We start from the raw sequence: 24,191 nt of genomic DNA, 5'->3' as shown, positions 1-24,191 counted from the left end.
TCAAAATGTTTAAAAGCTGGATGGTACACTCAAACAGTCAAAAGGTACAGACTGGATGAAACCCAATGACACTTGATTGCATTCTCCCTCATCTTGGATTTGATGTATTTCTCTCCCTACAGATTCAACAGATTGTTGAAGGAAAACTGTTCCCTATGAAAGCCTTGGGCTATTTTGCTGTGGTGACGGGAAAAGGTAAGTTGCAATAGAATTAGGGTGGCAAAATTCCAGTAACATGCCACCAGGATTTCAAGGAATTTGGGGAAAGTTACTGGAATTTTGCCACCCTCATTACAGAAATGTACATTAGTTGAATCTGGCCTGAGTTAGTCAGGTCTTTAATCACAGACATGTGCATCTGTTGTCCTTTCTTCCCAAGGCAGTGCCGGTGAAAGCATCGACTCCATCAAAGACTACGAAGAGGACTTCTTCCAGAACTCTAGACTTCTTAGGTGGGTGTCCTGACTCCCTATTATTGCACATTCGGTTTAGAAAATGAATTGCCGGTAAATTCATTAATTTGGTGAACGGCCATGGTTTTCAATGAGAATTCATTTAATTTTTTACGTTCTCCTGAAATTCAACATGTTATCCTGACCTGTGTCCCTCTCTCCTTCAAAGAGATGGTATGCTGAAAGCCCACCAGGTGACCACTAAGAACCTCAGTCTGGCCGTGTCCGACTGCTTCTGGAAGATGGTCAGGGAGTCAGTGGAGCAGCAGGCTGACGCCTTCAAAGGTAACCAGACGGGTTAGGATCCCAAACGACACCTCTATTAGGTTGGACACATAACATTTTTAACAATTTTTTTTCTTCTGATAAAGACCAGTTCACTGCATCCGCCGTGGAGCCCAGTTTCATAATATGACCATATTTCCCAGCTGCTTGCCTTCGTTTTGAAGTAATCACGACAAAACAGGCCTTATTTTAGGGCATTTTTCACCCTGCCAGCTCCTATTAGTTGTATTGAGCACCGTGGCACCAACTCACCTTCCTGAACGTTCGATTCCCAGCTTATTGTTCTATGTCACAATGCCTGCTTCGCTATTGTTGGCAATGAGACTTGCTCACGTTGTTGGTAATTCAAATGTAAACAACAACAAAAATACTCATGGAACTCTGAGGTTGTTCCCTATAGGGGAAATATAGGCATGTCTGTCTATTTTGCCAAATATCTCGCAATGTGTTTATTTAGATCTTTTTCAAGTCGGACGACATTTTATTCATGAGAAATTCCTCTTTGTAATTATGTAAATCTGGGCAGTGAGCTCGGTTGTCATGAAATTCTAGCCCCAAAATACCTTTTGCCCTTGCACTGCTGAGCTCCCCTCATTGTTTTCCTATGGAGAGGCATGCCAATCTATTTCACCAAATGTCTCACAATGTGTATATTTAGATTTTTTTTCAAGTTAGGCACCATTTTAATTAGGAGAATCTCCTCTTTGTAATTATGTAGTTCTGGGCAGTGAGCTCGGTTGACATCGATCACTAGACCAGAAATAGTCTGATGTTGTCATTTTTCCCGTACTTTCTCATTATGCAGACATAAGCACAGTTGACACCATCAAGGTGCGGATGTTCACTTTCTACACAAGTATTTTTTTTTTGTTCCCAGTTTCGTCCGACGAACAGATTGCAATGGTAAAATAAATAAGAATACATTTTTTGTGCCATTTTGTCGAGATTGAATTCTAAGCATCACTCCAGTCAAAACAGGCTCTGCGAACGTTCGATTCCATTCATTTGTTATGGGCTCTCGCTAGTGTTCCAGCTTAGCCAACGTTCTTTTGCCGTTTTTCTGCCTTGGGGAAATGTTGACTCGTTCTATTGTCCAGCCTGAGGCGCCAAAGGCTTCAATGGCCTCCTTCTTTTCCTTCCTGTTCCTCCTAGCCGGCATGTGTCACTCTCATTCCACAGAGGGCCAAATGTCTGCGGGTTTTCAATCCTCCCTTGTACTTGATTTATTGAATTACGGCCAGGCAGGCACCACATCCTAATAGGGTATTTTTCCCCCCTTAATCATATCACGGTCAGCTTTTACCAGTTGAATGTACACAGAAATATAATACTTTCTTGTAATATCATTTAAAAAAATGTTTTTGTTGACATATGCAAATGAGACAACATCTCATTATGTATTTGCATATTGTGCAAATCCATTTTTCCGAACACTGGAAGAAGTCAGCCTAAATTTTTCAGGATTTTTCTTTTTAGGACACTCCAGGACTAGGCTTGTCGATCTGTAAAATACTAAATATGTAAAATGCTTTTTTGGTGCATTTTTCCAAAGAACAGTATCTAGATTAAAACGTGATTAAAGGGTAATCTTGTTTATCATGATTTGTGAATGACTACCTCCTCTCTGTACCCCACACATACAATTATCTGTAAGGTCCCTCAGTTGAGCAGTGAATTTCAAACACAGATTCAACCACAAAGACCAGGGAGTTTAGCCTATGCCTCGCAAATAAGGGCACCTGTTGGTAGATGGGGTAAAAAATAAACAGAAGTGAATATCCCTTTGAGCATGGTGAAGTTTTTAATTACACTTTGGATGGTGTATTAATACACCCAGTCACTACAAAGATACAGGCATCCTTCCTGACTCAGTTGCCGGAGAGGAAGGAAACCACTCAGGGATTTCACCATGAGGCCAATGGTGACTTTAAAACAGTTCGAGTTTAATGGCTGTGATAGGACAAAACTTAGGATGGATAAAGAACATTATAGTTACTCCACAATACTAACAATTACAGAGTGAAAAGGAAGCCTGTACAGAATACAAAAATATTCTAAAACATGCATCCTGTTTGCAATAAAGCACTAAAGAAAAGCTGCAAATAAATTAACTGTACTGAATACAAAGTTGTATGTTTGTGGCAAATCCATCACATCACTGAGTATCACTCTCCATATTTTCAACCATGGTGATGGCTGCATCATGTTATGGGTATGCTTGTCATCGACAAGGACTAGGGAGTTTTTTTGGGGGGTAAAAATAAACGGAATAGAGCTAAGCACAGGGCAAAATCCTAGAGGAAAACCTGGTATTCAACAGACACTGGGAGACATTCACCTGTCAGCAGAACAATAACCTAAAACACAAGGCTAATTATACACTGGAGTTGTCTTACCAGGACGACATTGAATGTTCCTGAGTGGCCTAGTTACAATTTTGACTTCAATCAGCTTGAAAATCTATGGCAAGATTTGAAAATGGATTTCTAGCAATGATCAACAACTAACTTGACAGAGGTAAAAAAAATAATTAAAGAATAATGTGCAAAATTATACGATCCAGGTGTGCAAACCTCTTAGACTTACTCAGACTCAAAGATTGCTGCCAAAGGTGATTCTAACGTGTATTGACTCAGGGGTGTGAATACTTATGTAAATGACATATTTCTGTATTTCATATTCAATACATTTTTAAAATGTGTATATTGGTGAGGTGGAAAACATATATTGAATCAATTTTGAGTTCAGGCTGTAAAACGACAACAATGTGGTATGAATACTTTCTGAAGGCACTATTCAATTATTTCATCCAAACTGCTTTGTGCAAGAAAGTCCCGCCTCACCCATCTACTCATTGTCCAAATTGGTTAAAATGTATTAATGTTGATGACGGTAGTAATGATAATCGAAATAAAATATACATTTTTATTACATTAACTTTTTGAAAATACTAATATTAATGGACCAAAATACAAAAATCTCAAAATTGACAGGTAGATGCAAAAATATGATTTCTGCCTGTGGTGCCTGGACCTTTTAAGTCACTTATTAGTTAGGAACTCCCCTCAGCTGGTTGTGTAGGTCTTAATTGGACAAGCACTCTGCCATCCATGGAATGAGTTTGACACTCCTGTCCTCGTCTCTTACAGCCATGGCTGACCACCATCACCCACCTTTTGTTAGTGAGCGATGCACACTTTTCCTCTCTACTTGCTCCCCCCTCCTGCTCCCGAATACCCTGCCACACTTCTCCCCTCGACCGGCGCTGCTTCCCAGCCGCAATTATCCCAGACAGCCGGTGGTCCTCACTAACAGTAGCAGCAGGGACTAGATTTATTGCCCTCTGGCTGTGGTGTGGCTCTCCTTCCCATTGTGTGGCGTATTGATCTGCTGCACGTCAAAAACCATCCTCACAGGCCCAGTGTCTGGCGCCATTCTGGCCCAATAACCCACCCACGGGCAATTAGTGACATCTTCATTGTGTAGGGAGAGGAGAGGGACAATGGGGAGTGTGTGTTTGTGTGTGTCAGAGTTTCCGTTCAAAATATTTGGCTCCGGACAACGTGACCGGGAAGATTTTAATTTACCGGACATTTAATAATTTACTGGACGTCCATATGCTTACTGAAGGTATGCATACTGAAGGTATACAGAACAAAAATGTAAAGTGTTTTTCCCATTTTTCATTGGCTGAAATAAAAGATCCCAGAAATTGTCCATATACAAAAAAAGATAAGCTTATTTTTCTAAAATACACAAATTTGCGCAAATTTGCTTACATTCCTGTTTGTTAGCATTTCTCCTTTGCCAAGATAATCCATCCACCTGACAGGTGTGGCATATCAATGATCTGGTTATCATGTTCAGTACATAGGTGCACCTTGCCCTGGGGACAATAAAAGGCCTCTCTAAAATGTGCAGTTTTGTCACACAACACAATGCCACAGATGTCTCAACTGTTGAGGGAGCGTGCAATTGACATGCTGACTGCAGGAGTTGCCCACCAGATCTGTTGCCAGAGAATTTAATGTTTGTTTCTCTACAATATACCGCCTCCAATATCGTTTTAGAGAATTTGTCAGTATGTCTAACCGTCCTTATAACTACAGACCACGTGTAACTACGTCTGCCCAGGACCTCCACATCTGGCTTCTTCACCTGTGGGATCGTTTGAGGTGGTGCTGAAGCTTATTTCTGTCTGTAATAAAGCCCTTTTTTGGGGGAGAAAAACTAATTCTGATTGGCTGAGCCTGGCTCCCCACTCGGTGGGCCGGGCTCCACCCATGGTTGCGCCCTTGCCCAGTCATGTGATCTCCATAGGTTAGGGGCTAATTAATAAATTAAAATTGACTTGACTTCCTTTATATGAACTGTAACTCAGTAAAATATTTGAAATCGTTTCATGTTGCGTTTATTTTTGTTCAGTATAAATACGGAGCACACAAATTAAAAATGTATTCAGCAGAAATATCTAAACAGAATGAAACAAAACACTTTTTGCATATTTAAAGAACTGGTTTAGATGAATAAATATGCCTACAATAATAATGCTATGCAATAATAATCATGATAAAACATGTTTATAAATAAATGTAAGTTCCAAAATTGCATCCTAACTGAATGGCACACAGTAGCCTGCATCAAACTTTTGTTATAGTGCTATTAAAAATACCATCTTCGCAGTCAACAGTAGCCTAGGCCAAAATTCTGGTTTTCTGTTGTACCTGATAATTAATTACACCCACCTGGTGCCCCAGATCTAAATCCATCCTTTGATGAAGGGGATATTTGTCCTGTGTCCTTTTGTCTTCTATAGCTCAGTTGATAGAGAATGGCGCTTGCAACACCAGGATAGTGGATTCTGGAGTAAGGACACACACCTGATTACACACAGAAGTAGGCCTAGGCTACCTGGCCTGCACGCAAATGTAGGCTTATACATGTGCCCATTCGGGGATTTGATACCGTTTCTGATGGTCTTAACTCACCATCACTCTATAGCTTCTCAAATGTTTTCTTCGCCTCAAACAGCAAGTAAACAATCTTCCCAGCTCTCTCCCTTTCGATAACCACTCAGCATGAAAGGGGTATAAAATGTCATGCTCTGATCCGGTGGAAACATAAGATGATCTACCTGATTTACGTCTTATCCCTTGACTCAGGAAACGCTGAGGGCCCAGAATATTTTCAACAATGTTGCAAGTTGGCTAGCACTAGCTTAGACCTGACCAAGTTAATAGTTGATACAATGTTTCAAGTAACTTGCAGAAGGGCCATGCATGGCCTACGTGATTTATAGGTTGTGTATCAGGATGTTTTCTACCTGCGGGCTGCAATGTTTGTTTTTTTGGCTTTATGTAGGCTCTTTTTACGCAATGGCAATAGAAGTTACTTTTTTAGATTGTATCATTTTCATTTAGATATCATTTTGTTCTCAATTAAATTAAACTGTTCCACCAAAGTGTGCATATGAAAATCAGCACGCAGATCAGTAGAAATGGTACAATAGCTTGGCACTTCAAATGGAAAAGGTTGTCGACCGCCGGTGTTGTCTTGCTGGGAACTTCAGGAGCATAACAGTAGAATCTGTGAAGGCCAGCAGCAGCGAGAGCAGGGTCTATATATATATATATAATTTTTTTTCTATTTTTTTTTTTTATAATTATATTGATCTCTGACTCCCTCTAGTAATTTGTCTGTCTTTGTTTTTGATCGCAGTGCTTAAAGCATCAGAGAAGCTTAGTAATCTACGTGTCGTTGATTTACCTCAAATATTTAGACCAATCGAGTCGACCAATATTTTTTTTTTTGTCGGGGATAGCCCTAGCATGGTGTATATATTATTTGAGTTAGCCTATACTATGACGACGAACTGTCTGTCCTCTCGTCCATCAGCGTCCCGCTTCAACCTGGAGACAGAGTGGAAGAACAACTACCCCCGTCTGCGAGAGCTGGACAGGGTAAGGACCATCGATATATACATATATCCACACATATAAAAAAAAAAATTCGATATATATATATATATATATACACACGGAAAGTGTTCAGACCCCCTGACTTTTGGTACGTTATAGCCTTATTCTAAAATGGATTCAATTGTATTTTTCCCTCACCAATCTACACACAGTACCCCAAAATGACAAAGCAAAAACAGGTTTCTAGAATTTTTTTCAAATGTATTTAAGAATACAAAACTGAAATATCACATTTACATAAGTATTCAGGCCCTTTACTCAGTAGGCCCTTTACTAAGCACCTTCGGCAGCCATTACAGCCTCGAGTCTTCTTGGGTGTGACGCTACAAGTTTGGCACAACTGTATTTGGGGAGGTTCTCCCATTCTCTGCATATCTTCGGGTTCAAGTCCCGGCTCTGGCTGGCTGGGTCACTCAAAGACATTCAGAGACTTGCCCCGAAGCCACTCCTGCGTTGTTTTGGGTGTGTGCTAGGGTTGTTGTCCTGTTGGAAGGTGAAACTTCAACCTAGTCTGAGGTCCTGAGTGCTCTGAAGGTTTTCATCAAGGATCTCTCTGTACTATGCTCCGTTCATCTTTCCCTCGATCCTGACTGGTCTCCCAGTCCCTGCCACTGAAAAACATCACGACAGTGTGATGCTGCCACCACCATGCTTCAACGTAAGGGTAGTGCAAGGTTTCCTCTAGACGTGACGCTTGGTATTCAGGCCAAAGAGTTCAATCTTTGTTTCATCAGACCTGGTCTGATGTTTCTCGTCTTTTGGTGCCTTTTGGCATACTCCAAGTGGGCTGTCATGGAAGCAATTCCTCAATAAAAGGCACGTCTAGCCACTCTACCATAAAGGCCTGACTGATGGAGTGCTGCAGAGATGGTTGTCCTTCTGGAAGTTTCTACCATCTCCACAGAGGAACTTTGGAGCTCTTTCAGAGTGACCATTGGATTCTTGGTCACCTCCCTGACCAAGGCACTTCTCCCACGATTGCTCAGTTTGGCCAGCTCTAAGAAGAGTCTTGGTCGTTCCAAACTTCTTCCATTTAAGAATAATGGAGGCCACTGTGTTCTTGGACTTTCAATGCTGCAGACATTTTTTGGTACCTTTCCCCAGATCTGTGCCTAGTCACAATTCCTTCAACCTCATGGCATCTCCTGTATACCAACCTTACCTTGTCACAACACAACTGATTGGCTCAAATGCATTAATTTGTGGAATTTCTTTCCTTCTTAACTTTTGACAAGGCACACCTGTTAATTGAAATACATTCCAGGTGACTACCTCATTAAGCTGGTTGAGAGAATGCCAAGAGTGTGCGAAGCTGTCAAGGCAAAGTGTGGCTACTTTGAAGACCCTGAAATATGAAATATATTTAGGTTTACTACATGATTCCATATGTGTTATTTCATAGTTTTGATGTATTCACTATTATTCTACAATGTAGAAAATAGTTAACATTTTAAAGTCCCTTGAATGAGTAGATTTTTTAAAAATTCTATTTTTTATAAATTTGCTAAAAAAATTAACATGTTTATGCTTTATTGTGTGTAGATTGATGAGAAATGTGTTTAATCCAGTCAATTTTAGAATAAGGCTGTAACGTAACAAAAAGTCAAGGGGTCTCAATACTTTCTGAATACACTGTACAAATATATATATATATATATATATGTTTTGTGTACTATTATATTTCTTTAGGCCTATATATTGTTTTACTTAATTATAGGTAACTCTAGTCTAGTTAGGACTCTGTCTGCTTCTGTCCAATGTCCTTTACCAGTCCAGTTTTCATGTCTAGGTTTTTCCTGACATTTTGAGAGAATGGTCAACTGTGCCAGATTCCACCAGCTAATCATGAGTTTTCTGTTCATCTTATCCTCCAGAATGAACTCTTCGAAAAAGCCAAGAACGAAATCTTGGATGAAGTTATTAGCTTGAGTCAAGTCACACCGAAACACTGGTGAGTGTTTGCCCTATGATGTTTTATTACCTACAGCTTTATGCACATTATTATTTTGTTTTTTAAGTTATTAAAATAATATGGCCAACAACTTAGTGTTCTATGCTTCATAAAAATGAATTCAGGAATTCCGCGGCCCTTAGATGACTTTCTGTAGAAGCTAGTGTGTGTGCGTGCGCGCCTGTCTCTGTATATGTGTGTTGGCCCCCCCCCACCCCCCACCCAGAGGTTAGCAGTAGGCTAAATGAGATGGATGTCCAGTGGTTGGTGAGAGGCTAAGAGCCCCTCCGAGCCCCATCTGTAGCACTGGATCAATGGCCTGATGAATGGGCTACGGTGCGACTGGGGTTGGTGGGGGAGCCAAGATGGCCCTGTTAGCCAGCAATGCAATCGAAGAGTCTGAGAAGTGTGTTGTATTGATACGAGTGGAGCTGGGAGCAAAAACAAAGGGTTGTGTATGAAATATGAGTTTGTGTGTGTGTGTTTTGTGATAAATGAGTCTTCACCAGCAGTCCAGGGGGATTGAGTAGGGGTTTGTCCCATTGTCATACAGCCCTGGTCCGATAAAGAGCCAAGCTTTAGTTAACAAGCTGCTGGGCTTTCATGGGGATTTGTTTCAAAGGGCATTCTGTTACCTATCTAGTACACTACTTTTGACCAAAAGTAGAGCATTGTATAAAAAATAGGGTGTCATTTTGGGATGCACCCGCATAGTGTTGTCTCCAAAGCGGTGTCCAACCACAAAGCGCTCACTAGGTTGTATTTCGCCCCATCTGCCCTTTGCCCCTGCAGGGAGGCCATCCTACAGAAGAAGCTGTGGGAGCGCGTGTCCACACACGTCATCGAGAACATCTACCTGCCGGCAGCCCAGACCATGAACTCTGGCACCTTCAACACCACCGTGGACATCAAGCTCAAACAGTGGACGGACAAGCAGCTGCCTCACAAGGCATTAGAGGTAGAGTTAGACTGCTGCTCCCTCCATCTCTTTAAATCTCTTCATTGCTGTGGAGCTATAGTGCATTTGGAAAGTATTCAGACATCTTCCCCTTTTCCACACTTTGTTACGTTACAGCCTTATTCTAAAATGGATTAAATAAACATATTCCCTCATCAATCTACGCACAATACCCCATAATGACAAAGCAAAACTGTTTTTTAGAATGTTTTACAAATGTATTAAAAATAAGAAACAACTTATTTACATTAAGTATTCAGACTTTTTGCTATGAGACATGAAGTTGAGCTCAGGTGCATCCTGTTTCCATTGGTCATCCTTGAGATGTTTCTACAACTTGGAGTCCACCTGTGGTAAATTCAATTGATTGGACATGATTTGGAAAGGCACACACCTGTCTATATAAAGTCCCGCAGTTGACAGTGCATGTCAGAGCAAAACCAAGCCATGAGGTCAAAGGAATTGTCTGTAGAGCTCTGAGACAGGATTGTGTTGAGACAGATCTGGGGAAGGGTAGCAAAGCATTTCTGCAGCACTGAATATCCCCAAGAACACAGTGGCCTCCACCATTCTCAAATGGAAGAAGTTTGGAACCACTCTTCCTAGAGCTGGCCGCTCGGCCAACTGAGCAACCGGGGAGAAGGGCCTTGGTCAGAGAGGTGACCAAGGACCTGATGGTCACTCTGACCTGAGTTCCTCTGTGGAGATGGGAGAAACTTCCAGAAGGACAATCATCTCTGCGGCACTCCACCTTTCAGCCCTTTATGGTGGCCAGACGGAATCCACTCCTCAGTGAAATGCACATGACAGCCCGCTTGGAGTTAGCCAAAAGTCACCTAAAGGACTCTCGGGCCATGAGAAACAAGATTCTCTGTTCTAATAAAACTCTTTGACTTGATTGCTAAGCATCACGTCTGGAGGAAACCTGGCACCATCCCTACTGTGAAGCGTGGTGGTGGTGGCAGCATCATGGTGTGGGGATGTTTTTCAGCCTCCTGGAACTGGGAGACTAGTCAGGATCAGTACAGAGTACAGAGATCTTGTACAGTCATACGAGGTTTGTAATCGCTGCCAAAGGTGCTTCAACAAAGTACTGAGTAAAGTTTTTAAAACATTTTTTATATACATTTGCGGTCATTTTTAAAAACCTGTTTTTGCTTAGTCATTATAGGGTATTGTGTGTAGATTGATGAGGGGGGGAAAAACTTGTAATCCATTTTGGAATAAGGCTGTAACAAAATGTGGATAAAGTCAAGGAGTCAAAATACTTTCCAAATGACCTGTAAATGTCATAAGGAATTGTTTGTGTCTCATCAGGACTCTCTGTTGTGATTATTTCAGATGATGGAAACAAATGTATTATTATTATTGGCGATGGATGGTTTTACTGTGGTCGTCAATGTCCTTTTTGGTTCCAAATTTGCGTCTTCCTCGCAATCACTATGTCTGTGACCGTTCTGATTGGTATGACAGTAATGGTATGCAAATACTGTGGCATTGTCTCTGTAGCCGGCCATGGTGCTGTGTTGACACAAGGCCCGATCCTCTCCTCTGTCCCCCCCCCCACCCAGGTCGCCTGGGAGACGCTGCAGGAGGAGTTCGCCCGCTTTATGGCCGAGTATAAAGGGAAGGACCAGGATGACATCTTTGACAAGCTCAAGGAGGCGGTGAAGGACGAGAGCATCAAGAGGCACAAGTGGAACGAGAGGGCCATGGACAGCCTGGTACTTAAACATGGACACACACACACACACACAGTAAAAAGACTGACATCGCAATACTCTTTACTCTTTCGCATATTCAACCACATACAGCAGACAAACATTATTAGGTTTCCTTTCTCCCCTTGTGCGTAATGTCCTTTCTCCTGTCTGTGTGGGTTGTCAGAGGGTGATCCAGCACAATGCTCTGGAGGACCGCTCCATCACAGACAAGCCCCAGTGGGACGCGGCCATCCAGTTCATGGAGGAGACCCTGCAGGCACGCCTCAAAGACAGTAGGTCACACACCCACCTTCACCGTGGCTTACTGCCTTTACAATCAACCTCTTCCTTGATCTTTCCCTGCCTGTGTTGCTGCTGTGTGTATGTCTCCCTCTCTCTGCACCTGTCTCTCACTGTTAGGGTTGTCACGATACCAGAATCGTTGTACCACGTTACCAGATTTTCCGTGGCGAAAAAAGGAAACAGGATTTAGACTAAACTCTTATGGTCCTATTAAAAAGCTACTTCATGTAAAATTGTGGGTGCTATAGCTCGCCAATTTTAAACAAATGTGACTAGGTGTCAACATAATGCTGTTTGTTTGTAACACCGGGACTGTTTTCCTCAAGATATGAAATCCGCTTTGTGTTTTGTTTTCTTACCACGATACTTCCGAGGGTCGAGCTCCTGGTATCGTGACAACCCTAATCTCCCTCCCTCCCTCTTTGCACCTGTCTGCTTCTACACTACCTCTAATACTACGATCTCACAACCTCTGTGTGTCTCTCCTAGCGGACTCTGTGATAAATGACATGGTGGGTCCTGACTGGAAGCAGCGCTGGATGAGCTGGAAGAACCGCTCACCCGAGCAGCACACCCGCAATGAGACCCGAAACGAGCTGGAGCGCCTGCTGAAGCTCCACGAGGACCACACGGCCTACCTGGCCAACGACGAGGTCACCACCGTCCGCAAGAACCTGGAGGGCCGAGGGGTGGAGGTGGACCCTGCCCTGGTGAGGGAGACCAACTCTGGTCACATTTTCTGGTCACAAGTCTTAGAAACTCCAGTGGACGAATGCATGTAATAACTTTGCAATAAGTACGTATGCTTTTATTGAGGAACTGGGCAGGTGGAAGTCGTATTGTGTTTTCAGATCACTGCTGATAGAGGAGATGAGTACTCAAAGACACAAGTATATCAATTCCCAATCTGTCCTTCATACTATCATGGCCACCTAATCATCCCCCGTTTACAATTGGCTCATTCGTCCTCCCCTGTAACTATTCCCCAGGTCGTTGCTGTAAATGAGAATGTGTTCTGAGTCAACTTACCTGGTAAAATAAGGGTTAATTTAAAATCAAATAGAATGTAGGTGCGCGCACACACACAACCTATCCCACATCCCAAGACACCATGAAGCAGAGCCTGTCCCTCTCGCGTTCTGGCCCTCTACTACTTCCTGTGTTCCAGATCAAGGACACGTGGCACCAACTGTACAGGCGTCACTTCCTGCAGAAGGCCCTGCAGCACTGTAACCTGTGTAGACGAGGCTTCTACTACTACCAGAGACACTTTGTCGACTCGGAGGTAAGTGACCTCTGCTCCAAGGCAAGCTGCCAGAGGTAGCTGTTCTCAACTAAGATTCATATTGAGGTGAATTCAACAAGGCTTCCGTTTCGGCGAACATGTTACCATAGTAACAATTTCAGTTGAAGGATTTTATTTGAATGAACGTTCCAAAATGTTACGGTGAAGGCACATAGCTCATTTTTGTAAGGATTATTCATTCTTACTCGATATAATAGCCTAAATCAGAAGGTCGTTAATTTCCAATGGAATCTGCCGTTTGCCTTGCAGCGTTGCAGAGGCTGTTCTGTGTGGTGCATATGTTGGATATATCCAACTGTATGTGTAGACTTGACAGAAGTGGAAGCAAAAGGTGAATGTTGAACTGCTGTTGCACACGTGTTCAGTAAAAAATTGCATTACATAATGAGAACAGTTTGACTGCAGAATTTATTACGCAGCATTGATGCATTGACGCTGCAGTTAGCACAAAATAAATGGAACGTGTCATTGTATGTTAGAAAAAGTTTGAGAACTATTTCCCTTGTTGAACGCACCTTTTGGACTGTAGTACATTGTCCATCGATCGACACTACCCTTTCCCCTGCCTGCAGTAAAAACCATGCGTGTCACTTCTACCCTATCTCATTTTCACAGTCTGTTTCTTTTCTTCCATAGCTGGAGTGCAATGACGTAGTGCTGTTCTGGAGGATCCAGAGGATGCTGCTTATCACAGCCAACACACTCCGACAGCAGCTAACCAACACAGAGGGTAGGCTGGGACTGGGGTATAGGGCTGGAAATTGGGATTTCAGCCGTTACAAAATGTGGAAATCAAACTGGAAACCAGTGGAACAGACTTCCTGTGTTCGTCGTTGCAGAGATGCCATGCCAGCATAGGCTTCATGGCTAGCTTGATTATCATGAGTTAGCTAACGTTGGATTAGGCAGAACTGGGTGGGGTCATCCAAGACTGAGCTACAATGAACTGGGGCTTAGCAGGGCAGAACCAACCGCCCATGGTCAATATTATTGTCATGTACCAACACACAAGCCCTCACTAGAGCATACAGGCAGGCAGCTGCATACAGGCCCCACCGGCCTGAAACTGAAGGCTTTATAACTCTGAACTGGTTCAAATGAGAGGGACGGTGAACAGTCTGTTGAGTCATAGAGTTTGAACGGAGAATGTCTGCCCTCAGTCTGACCCTGTCTGAGTGAGCTACGGTGTACTGGGGAGCTAGGTAGCAGACACAGAAGAATTATAGCCCATGTCCCAAATGGCACCCTATTCCCTACATAGTGCCCTACTTTTGACCTAGTGCACAGTTGTTTACCAGTGCCCATAGTGAATACGGTGCCATTTGGGATGCAGCTACTGCCATTAGCTGAGCTATATGGTGGAACCAGATGTGCTGTAAGCTAGGGCTGGGCGATATGGCCTAAAAGTCATGTCTAAAACTTTTATGGACTTCACAGTATATCACATTTTTTTTAAATTCTCGAAATAAGTTGATTGTACAATTTAAAGGTCAAATCCACTGCACTTCAAACAGACCGCAATAATCTATTGAATTCAGAGCTCATGAAATTATACTTTAGGATAAATATACGGTGCATTCGGAAAGTATTCAGACCCCTTGACTCTTTCCACATTTTGTTAGGTTATAGCCTTATTCTAAAATTGATTAAATTGTTCCCCCCCCCCTTCAATCTATACACAATACCCCATAATGACAAAGCAAAAACAGGTTTGTATTTTTGGGGCAAATGATTACAAATAAACTATCACATTTATGTAAGTATTCAGACCCTTTACTCAGTACTTTTTTGAGGCACCTTTGGCAGCGATTACGGTCTTGGGTATGACGCTACAAGGTTTCCTCCAGACGTGGCGCTTGGCATTCAGGCCAAAGAGTTCAATCTTGGTTTCATCAGACCATATAATCTTGTTTCTCATGGTCTGAGAGTCCTTTAGGTGTCTTTTGGCTAACACCAAGTGGGAGTTGGCCTGACCATGGTCCTTCTCCTCCGATTGCTCAGTTTGGCCGAGTGGTCAGCTCTAGGAAGAGTCTTGGTGGTTCCAAACTTCTTCCATTTAAGAATGATGGAGGCCACTGTGTTCTTGGGGACCTTGAATGCGGCAGAAATGTTTTGGTACCCTTCCTCAGATCTGTGCCTCGACACAATCCTGTCTCGGCGCTCATCTGAGAATTCATCTCGGCCTCATGGCTTGGTTTTTGCTTTGACATGCACTGTTAACTGTGGGACTTTATATAGACAGGTGTGTGCCTTTCCAAATCATGTCCAATCAATTGATTGTACCACAGGTGTACTCCAGTCAAGTTGTAGAAACATCTCAAGGATGATCAGTGGAAACCGGATGCACCTGAGCTCAATTTCGAGTCATAGCAAAGGGTCTGAAAACGTATGTAGATAATGTTTTTCTTTTTTATACATTTGCAAAAATGTCTAAACCAGTTTTTGCCATGTCATTCTGGTATATTGTGTGTAGATTGAGTCAAAGGGGTCTGAATACTTTCTGTGTGTACTGTATGCTTTACCAACCACAAGACCCACTAATGATGGAATAATATAATGGCTTTCAAGTCTATGAAAATGCCCTTTCTGGTACAGATTTAACCAGAACCATGCATAATACATTCACTAATAATGAATAACTTCTTGTTGCAAGTTAACACCGGTCTGAACATTCTCTCAAGCACAAGCCCACATGCTAGTGAGTAGCCAGCTAATCTTTTTTTATATTTGAAGTTAAGTCAACTTGAATCTATTTTTCTAGCTAACAAGGCAGAACAGTTGAATTGTTATGAACACACACTGTCCATCTCCGACTGTTTGAACAGCTTGCTAGCCCGTCTACTTTGTTCAGATGTTGAAATCAAGTGGCATACTTTATTTCTCAGAATGTTAAATGACTTGCCAATTTCTGATATAATTGTTCTTTATCATTAGTCTGTTTTTATAAATGTGCAATAGACAGCTGGTGTAACAGTCTTAGGCTAAAATGCTGCTAGCACTAAGTGATACCGCAATGCCCTGCGCGACAAACGGAGGCTTTTCCAGAATCAATGTTCATTGATACTCCCGTTTTTAGTAGTGTCTGGCTCAGCACGTAAGCGAGAGGTTTCACTCTGTCCAAAATAACCCCAGGGTGTTTGTATGGACTTATTCTGGACCTCAGCTTGTCGCTTGCCTTCCCGCCGTTGGAACAACGACTCCCATTGTTACGGCGGAGACATGAGCATCTCGTCATTACATAGATATCTGGTGTAAATGGGAAGGTGCACCCAGCGCAGACGGGAACGAAGGAGACAAGACCAAAAAGACATTAGAACAAGTGGACATCAACTCTCATAAAAACAATATATAGATTTGAATGATTTGATATATCACCCAGCCTTATTGTAAGCTCAACTGTCTTGTCCAAAGAGCACTTGCTCCATATTTCTAGGCTCACATTGACTCCAAAGCTTCCCACAGTTGTCAAGTTGGCTGCATGTACTTTGGGTGGTGAATGATTCTTGATACACACGGTCAACTGTGTGAAAGTGTGAAAAACCCAGCAGCGTTGCCGTTCTTAACGCAAACCGGTGCTCCTGGCACCTACTACCATACCCCGTTCAAAGGCACTTAAGTATTTATTTATTTTTGTCTTGCCCATTCACCCTCTGAATGGCACACACACACAATCCATCTCAATTGTATCAAGGCTTAAAAATCCTTATTTTAACCTGTCTTCTCCCCTTCATCTACACTGATTGAAGTGGATATAACAAGTGACATCAATAAGGGATCATAGCTTTCACCTTCATTCACCTGGTCAGTCTCTGTCATGGAGAGAGCAGGTGTTCTTAATGTTTTGTAGGCTCTGTGTAGGTCTATGTTTGCTGTGTCTTTGATGTCTGACATTTTGTGGTGTGTGTGTGTTCACATATTCAGTGCGGCGCCTGGAGAAGAACGTGAAAGAGGTGCTGGAGGACTTTGGTGAGGACAACGAGAGGAAGGTTCACCTCATCACCGGACGCAGAGTACAGCTGGCAGAGGACCTCAGTGAGTCACTTCACACACACACACACACACCAGCTACATACACACACTTCGGTTTAACCAGAATGGTACAGTCACATTTATGGTCCCTCCTGTTTATGCCTTACTAACGAATAGATCACTTATTTTATGGTACCTAGTGGAAGAACAAATGTGGTTATATTGGCTGTGGATTTGGATTTGGCTGTGCGTTTCTCTTTCGCCGATTTGACGGCCGTGTGGTTTTGCAACGTACCAGACGCCACTAGATGGCAGTGGTGGTAAAGGAAAGGTGAAGTCTTCTCATTCACCATATGTCAGCGCATTGGAAGAGCTTGACCAGCCCCTGTATGTTACTGCTACGGATTGACCGCTAACAGTGGGATGTCTGCTTCGTGGCACAACGCTCTGACCAGCTTAATTTACTGTATACCCACACGCATGTGCATTCTGGACACACACATTTTTACATGACCTTACACTTTAGGAACTTTGCAGACACACACGCTCTCTATTTCAAGATACGTGAATGCGCGTATGGACACACACACACACACACACACACACACACACACACACACACACATACTCTCTCGCTCTCTCTTTCATCTCTCCTTGGGACTTGAGACTTTAATTGCTGCTCTCGGAAGAGGAGGTGGTAAGCAAAAGAGCGGGAAAGAGAGTGTCTGGCAGCAGCATTTAGGTAACAGTGTGCTGCCCGCCGCCTGTCATGTCGACTAGCCCAGCCCTGCTCTCTGGTAAGAAGCTCTGCTGATTAAACACAGCAATATGTGGAGCGGCCGAGTGGAGTGTCGACAAGCCCAGACTTGCTCTCTCACACACACACACACACACACACTGATAACAGAGGAAGCAAAGTGACAGCGCCTGCCACTAAGAGCGTGTGCTTCTATAACTTTCAACATGGTCATAGTATCATTTTTCTCTGGTAGTGCACTATATGACCCATCTGAATATGCAGTACCAGTCAAAGTTTGGACACGTCTACTCATTCTAGGGTTTTTCTTTATTTTTACTATTTTCTACATTGTAGAATTATTTTATTTTATATTACATATATATATATAGTATGGTATGGGATGAGAACGCCAAGAGTGTGCAAAGCTGTCATCAAGGCAAACGGTGGCTACTTTGAAGAACCTCAAATATAAATATATATATTTATATATTTATATTTGAGGTTCTTCAAAGTAGCCACCGTTTGCCTTGATGACAGCTTTGCACACTCTTGGCGTTCTCATCCCATACCATACCATCTCAATTGGGTTGAGGTCGGGGGATTGTGGAGGCCAGGTCATCTGATACAGCACTCCATCACTCTTCTTCTTGGTCAAATAGCCCTTACACAGCCTGGAGGTGTGTTTTGGGTCATTGTACTGTTGAAAAATAAATGATAGTCCCACTAAGCGCAAACCAAATGGATGGTGTATCGCTGCAGATTCTGGTAAAGTGTGCCTTGAATTCCACAAATGAACTTTTAACAAGGCACACCTGTTAATTGAAATGCGTTCCAGGTGACTATCTCTTGAGGCTGGTTGCGACCATGCCAAGAATGTGCAACGCTATCAAGGCAAAGGGTGGCTACTTTGTAAAATCTCAAATATAAAATATATTTTTTCATTTGTTTAACACTTTTATTTGGTTACTATATGATTCCATATGTTTCATAGTTTTGATTTCTACACTTATTTTACAATGTAGAAAATAGTAAAGAAATTCAGAAAATCCCTTGAATGAGTAGGGTGTCCACATTTTTGACTAATACTGTGTACATACAGTGCCTTTGGAAAGTATTCAGACCCCTAGACTTTTTCACATTTTGTTACGTTACACAGCTTTATTCTAAAATTGATTTAAAAATATATATCACCAATCTACACGCAATACCCCATAATGACAAAGCAAAAACAAGTTTTTAGAAATTTTTGATCATTACTAAAAAAAATGAAATCACATTTACATAACTATTCAGACCCTTTACTCAGAACTTTGTTGAAGCACCTTTGGAAGCGATTACAGCCTCGAGTCTTCTTGGGTATGACGCTACAAACTTGGAACACCTGTATTTGGGGAGTTTCTCCCATTGTTCTCTGCAGATCCTCTCAAGCTCTGTCAGGTTGGATGGGGAGCATTGCTGCACAACAATTTTCAGGTCTCCAGAGATGTTCGATCGGTTTCAAGTCCGGGCTCTGGTTGGGCAACTCAAGGACATTGAGGCTTGTCCGGAAGCCACTCCTGCGTTGTCTTGGCTGTGTGCTTAGGGTCGTTGTCCTGTTGGAAGGTGAACCTTCGCTCCAGTCTGAGGTCCTGAGCACTCTGGAGCAGCTTTTCATCAACGATTCTCTGTACTTTGCTTCGTTCCTCTTTCCCTCGATCCTGATTAGTCTCCCAGTCCCTGCCACTGAAAAACATCACCACAGTGTGATGCTGCCACCACCATGCTTCACCGTAGGGATGGTGCCAGGTTTCCTACTGATGTGACACTTGGCATTCAGGCTAAAGAGTTCAATCTTGGTTTCATCAGACCAGAGAATCTTGTTTCTCATGTTCTAGGAGTCCTTAGGTGCCTTTTGGCAAACTCCAAGCAGGCTGTCATGTGCATTTTATCGAGGAGTGGCTTCCGTCTGGCCACTCTACCGTAAAGGCCTGATTTGGTGGAGTGCTGCAGATATTGTTGTCATTCTGGAAAGTCATCTCCACAGAGGAACTCTGGAGCTCTGTAAGAGTGACCATCGAGTTCTTGGTCACCTCCCAGACCAAGGGCCTTCTCTCCCGATTGCTCAGTTTTTCCGGGCGGCCATCTCTAGGAAGAGTCTTGGTGGTTCCAAACTTCTTCCATTTAAGAATGATGAAGGCCACTGTGTTTTTGGGGACCTTCAATGCTGCGGATATTTTTTGGTGCCCTTCCCCAGTTCGGTGCCTTGACACAATCCTGTCTCGAAGCTCTACGGACAATTCCTTCGGCCTCATGGCTTGGTTTTTGCCCTGACATGTACTTTCAACTGTGGGAACTTATATAGACAGGTGTGTGCCTTTCCAAATGATGTCCAATCAATTTAATTTACTACAGGTGGACTCCAATCAAGTTGTAGAAACATCTCAAGGATGCTCAACGGAAACAAAAGGCACCTGAGCTCAATTTTGAGTCTCATATCAAAGGGTCTGAATACTTATGTAAATAAGGTATTTCAGTTTTTTATTACTTAATTGTTTGAAACCTGAACATTTTACTTCATTTTATGAGTTAAGTCTTACCTTGTTTCAAAGTAGCCTAGGCAACCCTGATTGGCAATATGGTGCCATTTGGGATGCAGACCTAGGAGTGAAAGGGAAAAGATAAAAGGTGTGTGTGAATTTAAAAACACCTCCTTGGGTGGGTGTGTGCGCGTTGGTGTGTGATATAGCTTAGCTCTCCATTTTGTATCTGTTTAGGATTTCATATATATTCAGAGGTGTGTGGTCAACACAATTACCTGTCTGTTAGCACCGTATGTGTTTTCTGTGCGTATTCACATGTACTTCTGTCTCGACTCGTGGTCAATACGATACCTACCCTTGAGGAGCAGGCATAGTCACAGTCGTGTGTCTCTTTCCGGTATGCCAGTGGGGCTGCAATGAGTCACTAAGCCTTGTTCCTGTCTGTTTGTGCTTGCTACTGTGGTAACGGGAGACCCTGGGAGAGAATTCATATGCTGTTGGCCGTGACACACACACACACACACGCGCTCTGACCCCCCCCAGGAACTGACCGTTAGTCATACAGAGGACTATACCAATAAAGACAAGTCCAGGCCTGTTGACAGAGTGTGTGTTGGGGTTGTTGCTAACTTGTATTAAAGTGTGTGGGTGTTTACAGTAGCCTATATATGTGTGTGTGTGTGTGTGTGTGTTTGGATCGTTGCTAACTGGCTCCGTGTTGGTAATTCTTTGTTGGTAGGCAGAGAGAGCGGCCCATAATAACAGGCTATTGTGCAGTGACAGACTGAGGCGTCCACACTACAGTAGCCTGCTTATTTAGTGAAGCCCTGCTAAGTGCATTAGTGGAGCAGCATGAGAGAGGCGTGCTGCCAGCCTGCCAATGCCTTGTCCTCTCTGTTTCCAACACACACGTGTGCTCACACATACACACACCATTTACCATGACATACACACACACACAGTTGAAAAAATGAAGGCACACACACAAACACACGCGCTAGCCTATTGTTAGTTCTTCCTCAGTTTAGTTTGTTAAAGGTGTGTGCATTTGACGGCGCTTTCCACTTGCAGCTATGATATGGTTGTTGCTGTGTCTGGCTCCTATCTGTGGTTACCGGCTAGACTGGCATTCAGGTGTTGCCTTGAACACACATACACGCCTCTCTTTCGACTGTTTGACCCTTCTTCAACACACACACAACACACTCTCACAAACACACCGTGTTTCACCTATAGCCCTGTGGCTGTTAAATCGTTGTCGCCACTACAAAATGTTTTTATTTGATTTTTTATAAATATTTCTGCTTTAAAGGGATATCTAGCTGCAAACTAGCATTAACCCAATAACTGGAAGTCTATGTGAACAACTAGAACGCTAGCTGTTTCCATAGAGTTCCTTTCATTGTCCAGAGCTAGCAATAGCTCATGAAACTGCCTTCAACTCCCTTCAAACTGCATAAAAAGACATTCAAATGGTATCTGGTAATTCATTTGTTAAAAATGTTAAAAAAAGAAATAATGAATCCCGCACTATCCCTTTAAGATAAGTGACAAGTTATACAAAGTATAAGTCAGCAGAAGTGACCACAACCCCCCCCACCCACCCACTACTCTTGCCACTGCTGCTGAAAACAATCTTTGGGGAAGCACTGACACATGTACTCTCTTTCTCTCTCTCTCTCTCTCTGACACCCTCACTCACAAACACACACACACACACACACACACACACACACACACACACACACACACACACACACACACACACACACACACACACACACACACACACACACACACACACACACACACACACATCAGTTGTTATGGTTGAGTTTAAAAGGAGCTGTCTTTACTTCCTCCTATGGGGGTCATGTTCTCTCACCAAACCACCAGAAGGGAAACAGAGAGGAATAGAATAAACGAGAAGACGCTCCTCTCTTCGTCCTCTGCTTCTCTCACAGAGGAGTTCCTAGACCTACGTAGGGAATAGGCTGCCATTTGGGATGCAGACTCCTTCTCAGAGTGTTTGAGGAGGGAGGGTGGTGGGGCTTGGAACACAATGGTCACACACCATGTTGGTGGAGACGGAAGGGAGGTTACCTGCAAGCCAGACAACCCGCAGAGTGTATCCCTGCCTGGGCTTGTCCTCCTCCTCCGACGTCCTCTTGTCACTCGGAGGAACCGAGGAGGAGTGACGCTTCAGAAGTCGAGGCTGATTTTCAGAGTACTTTCACTTTATTAAAAGCTGTGCAGGAGGAGGATAGGGGTTCTGAAGGGATGTAAGATACACTATCAAGCGGGTATCGACCACACTACCTTGTGTAACAAGGCGTTGAGCCATGGTGCTCCTGATCTCCAAAACGCTCATTGGAACTTTCCCGACGCTTCTGCGCTCCAACTTTACTGTTTGCGGAGCACTTTTTTTTTTAAGACCCGAGCTGCTACGTTAGGTCAAATGGGTTCAATCCATTCATGTAAGGTTGTCATTCTAGATGTAGTACGAGTTGAGGATCGTGCTGGTTAGCCGTCTGACAGTGCGGAGTTGGTTGTCTGTCTGTAATGTAGACCTAGGTGTGTGCTAGAGGGGGCTGTGTCCCAACTGGCACTCTATTTCCTGTGGGCCCTGGTCAAAAGTAGTGCACCATATAGGGAATCGGGTGCCATTTGGGACGTTGCCCTGGAGGTCTCCGAAGGGCAGTGGAGCCCATCACTCTAAATGACCAGATAGACTCTACTGGGCTCTGAGATAGGGCTCAGCGCACAAGACTAAGTGTCGAAGTCCAACTTGGAGTTCTCTATAAAGTTAGGCAATTTTTTTTTTTTTTGCCATTTCTCCCCTCAATTAGGCTTGGGTGGTATACTGTGTCTACTGGGGTATTTTTAAATACCGATGGTAAGATTTTTCAATACCTTATTAAAAACGTATATATTTTGAGGCACCCTAAAGCATCTTTTTTTATTTAACCTTTATTTAACTAGGCAAGTCAGTTAAGAACAAATACTTATTTACAATGACGGCCAAACCCGGACGACACTGAGCCAAATTATGCGCAGCCCATTGGGAATTCCACTCACGGCCGGTTGCAATGCAGCCTGGATTCGAACCAGGGTGTCTGTAGTGACGCCTCTAGCACTGAGATGAAGTGACCGCTGCGCCACTCGCGAGCCCTATCTGAGATGTGCCAAATAAATGATCACCAGCTCAGGCCTCCAGCTATTCAGTTGGCTCGCTAACTTGCTAGCTTAGTGGCTAGATTGCAAGATCAAGTTTCTTGGTTACAGCTTCTTAAATATGTGTATTATGATTTATTTATTTTTACATTTGGAAAGAAATGGCGCCGCTTGTGTGCACTGCCGGTAATACCGTATACCGCGGTATGGTACAGGAACGGTATGAAGGTGTGAACATCTGGATACCACTCTACCCTCCATCTAGTTCCAAACTACAGGCCCGCGAAGCCAAATGCAGGCCCCGGGCAAAATGAATTTGAGGCTCTCGATCATCCAACAGTCACCTGAGGGTCGTCTTTAACCACGTATGATATAACGAGATCCAATACATTTTTCCTGGTAAATAGAAAATATCAAGCTAATGTATTTAATGGTGATATTAGACATGATACAAGTGGCCGTCTTGTGATGTTTGGCTGAACTCCGACGTGGGCCTCTCCTCTCGCACACCTGTGTGCTGTCTGGCCCCTCCCCCTGCAAGACTCGACAGGAGGAGATCCCACCAGTTTAGCTGTGTGTGTGTGAGAGAAACTGAACACGGTGTTGTTACACACTCGTCATCTGAAGGCTGGAGAGGATGTCCCCTCATAAAGATATTAGGCCAGGCCAGGGGTTATCTAATGGAGGGCAGGGAAACTTTATTTCAATGCTCTTGCTCAAAGCGACCTGAGCCTCACCTGGCAGCATGCTTTGAGGGGGGGTGGGGGGGGGGAGAGCACACTTCTCTTAACAAAGGCAGAAATGTGCTCCCTGGGGCAGTCTGGTGTTAAGAGCGATTTGCCCCTACTCGCAGC

General features: G+C 43.3%; 1 protein-coding gene across 14 annotated transcripts in view; it reads left to right on the top strand.

The window, feature by feature from the left end:
* opa1 (OPA1 mitochondrial dynamin like GTPase) overlaps positions 1-24,191 on the top strand; it is a 56,504-nt gene that overhangs the window by 19,601 nt on the left and 12,712 nt on the right. For all 14 annotated transcript variants that reach the window (XM_020498509.2, XM_031786386.1, XM_031786384.1 and 11 more), the window contains 12 exons: positions 123-195; positions 380-452; positions 622-737; positions 6,633-6,697; positions 8,590-8,666; positions 9,459-9,624; positions 11,196-11,348; positions 11,512-11,620; positions 12,120-12,340; positions 12,799-12,915; positions 13,573-13,666; positions 16,858-16,968. In XM_020498509.2, the coding sequence (XP_020354098.2) occupies positions 123-195; positions 380-452; positions 622-737; positions 6,633-6,697; positions 8,590-8,666; positions 9,459-9,624; positions 11,196-11,348; positions 11,512-11,620; positions 12,120-12,340; positions 12,799-12,915; positions 13,573-13,666; positions 16,858-16,968 (1,375 nt within the window). The remainder of the gene's footprint in view (positions 1-122; positions 196-379; positions 453-621; positions 738-6,632; positions 6,698-8,589; positions 8,667-9,458; positions 9,625-11,195; positions 11,349-11,511; positions 11,621-12,119; positions 12,341-12,798; positions 12,916-13,572; positions 13,667-16,857; positions 16,969-24,191) is intronic.

Source organism: Oncorhynchus kisutch, linkage group LG13 (genome assembly GCF_002021735.2).
Source record: "Oncorhynchus kisutch isolate 150728-3 linkage group LG13, Okis_V2, whole genome shotgun sequence".
Lineage (NCBI taxonomy): Eukaryota > Metazoa > Chordata > Actinopteri > Salmoniformes > Salmonidae > Oncorhynchus > Oncorhynchus kisutch.
The sequence above is the reverse complement of the archived record's forward strand: the minus strand, read 5'-3'. Positions and strand labels throughout refer to the sequence as shown.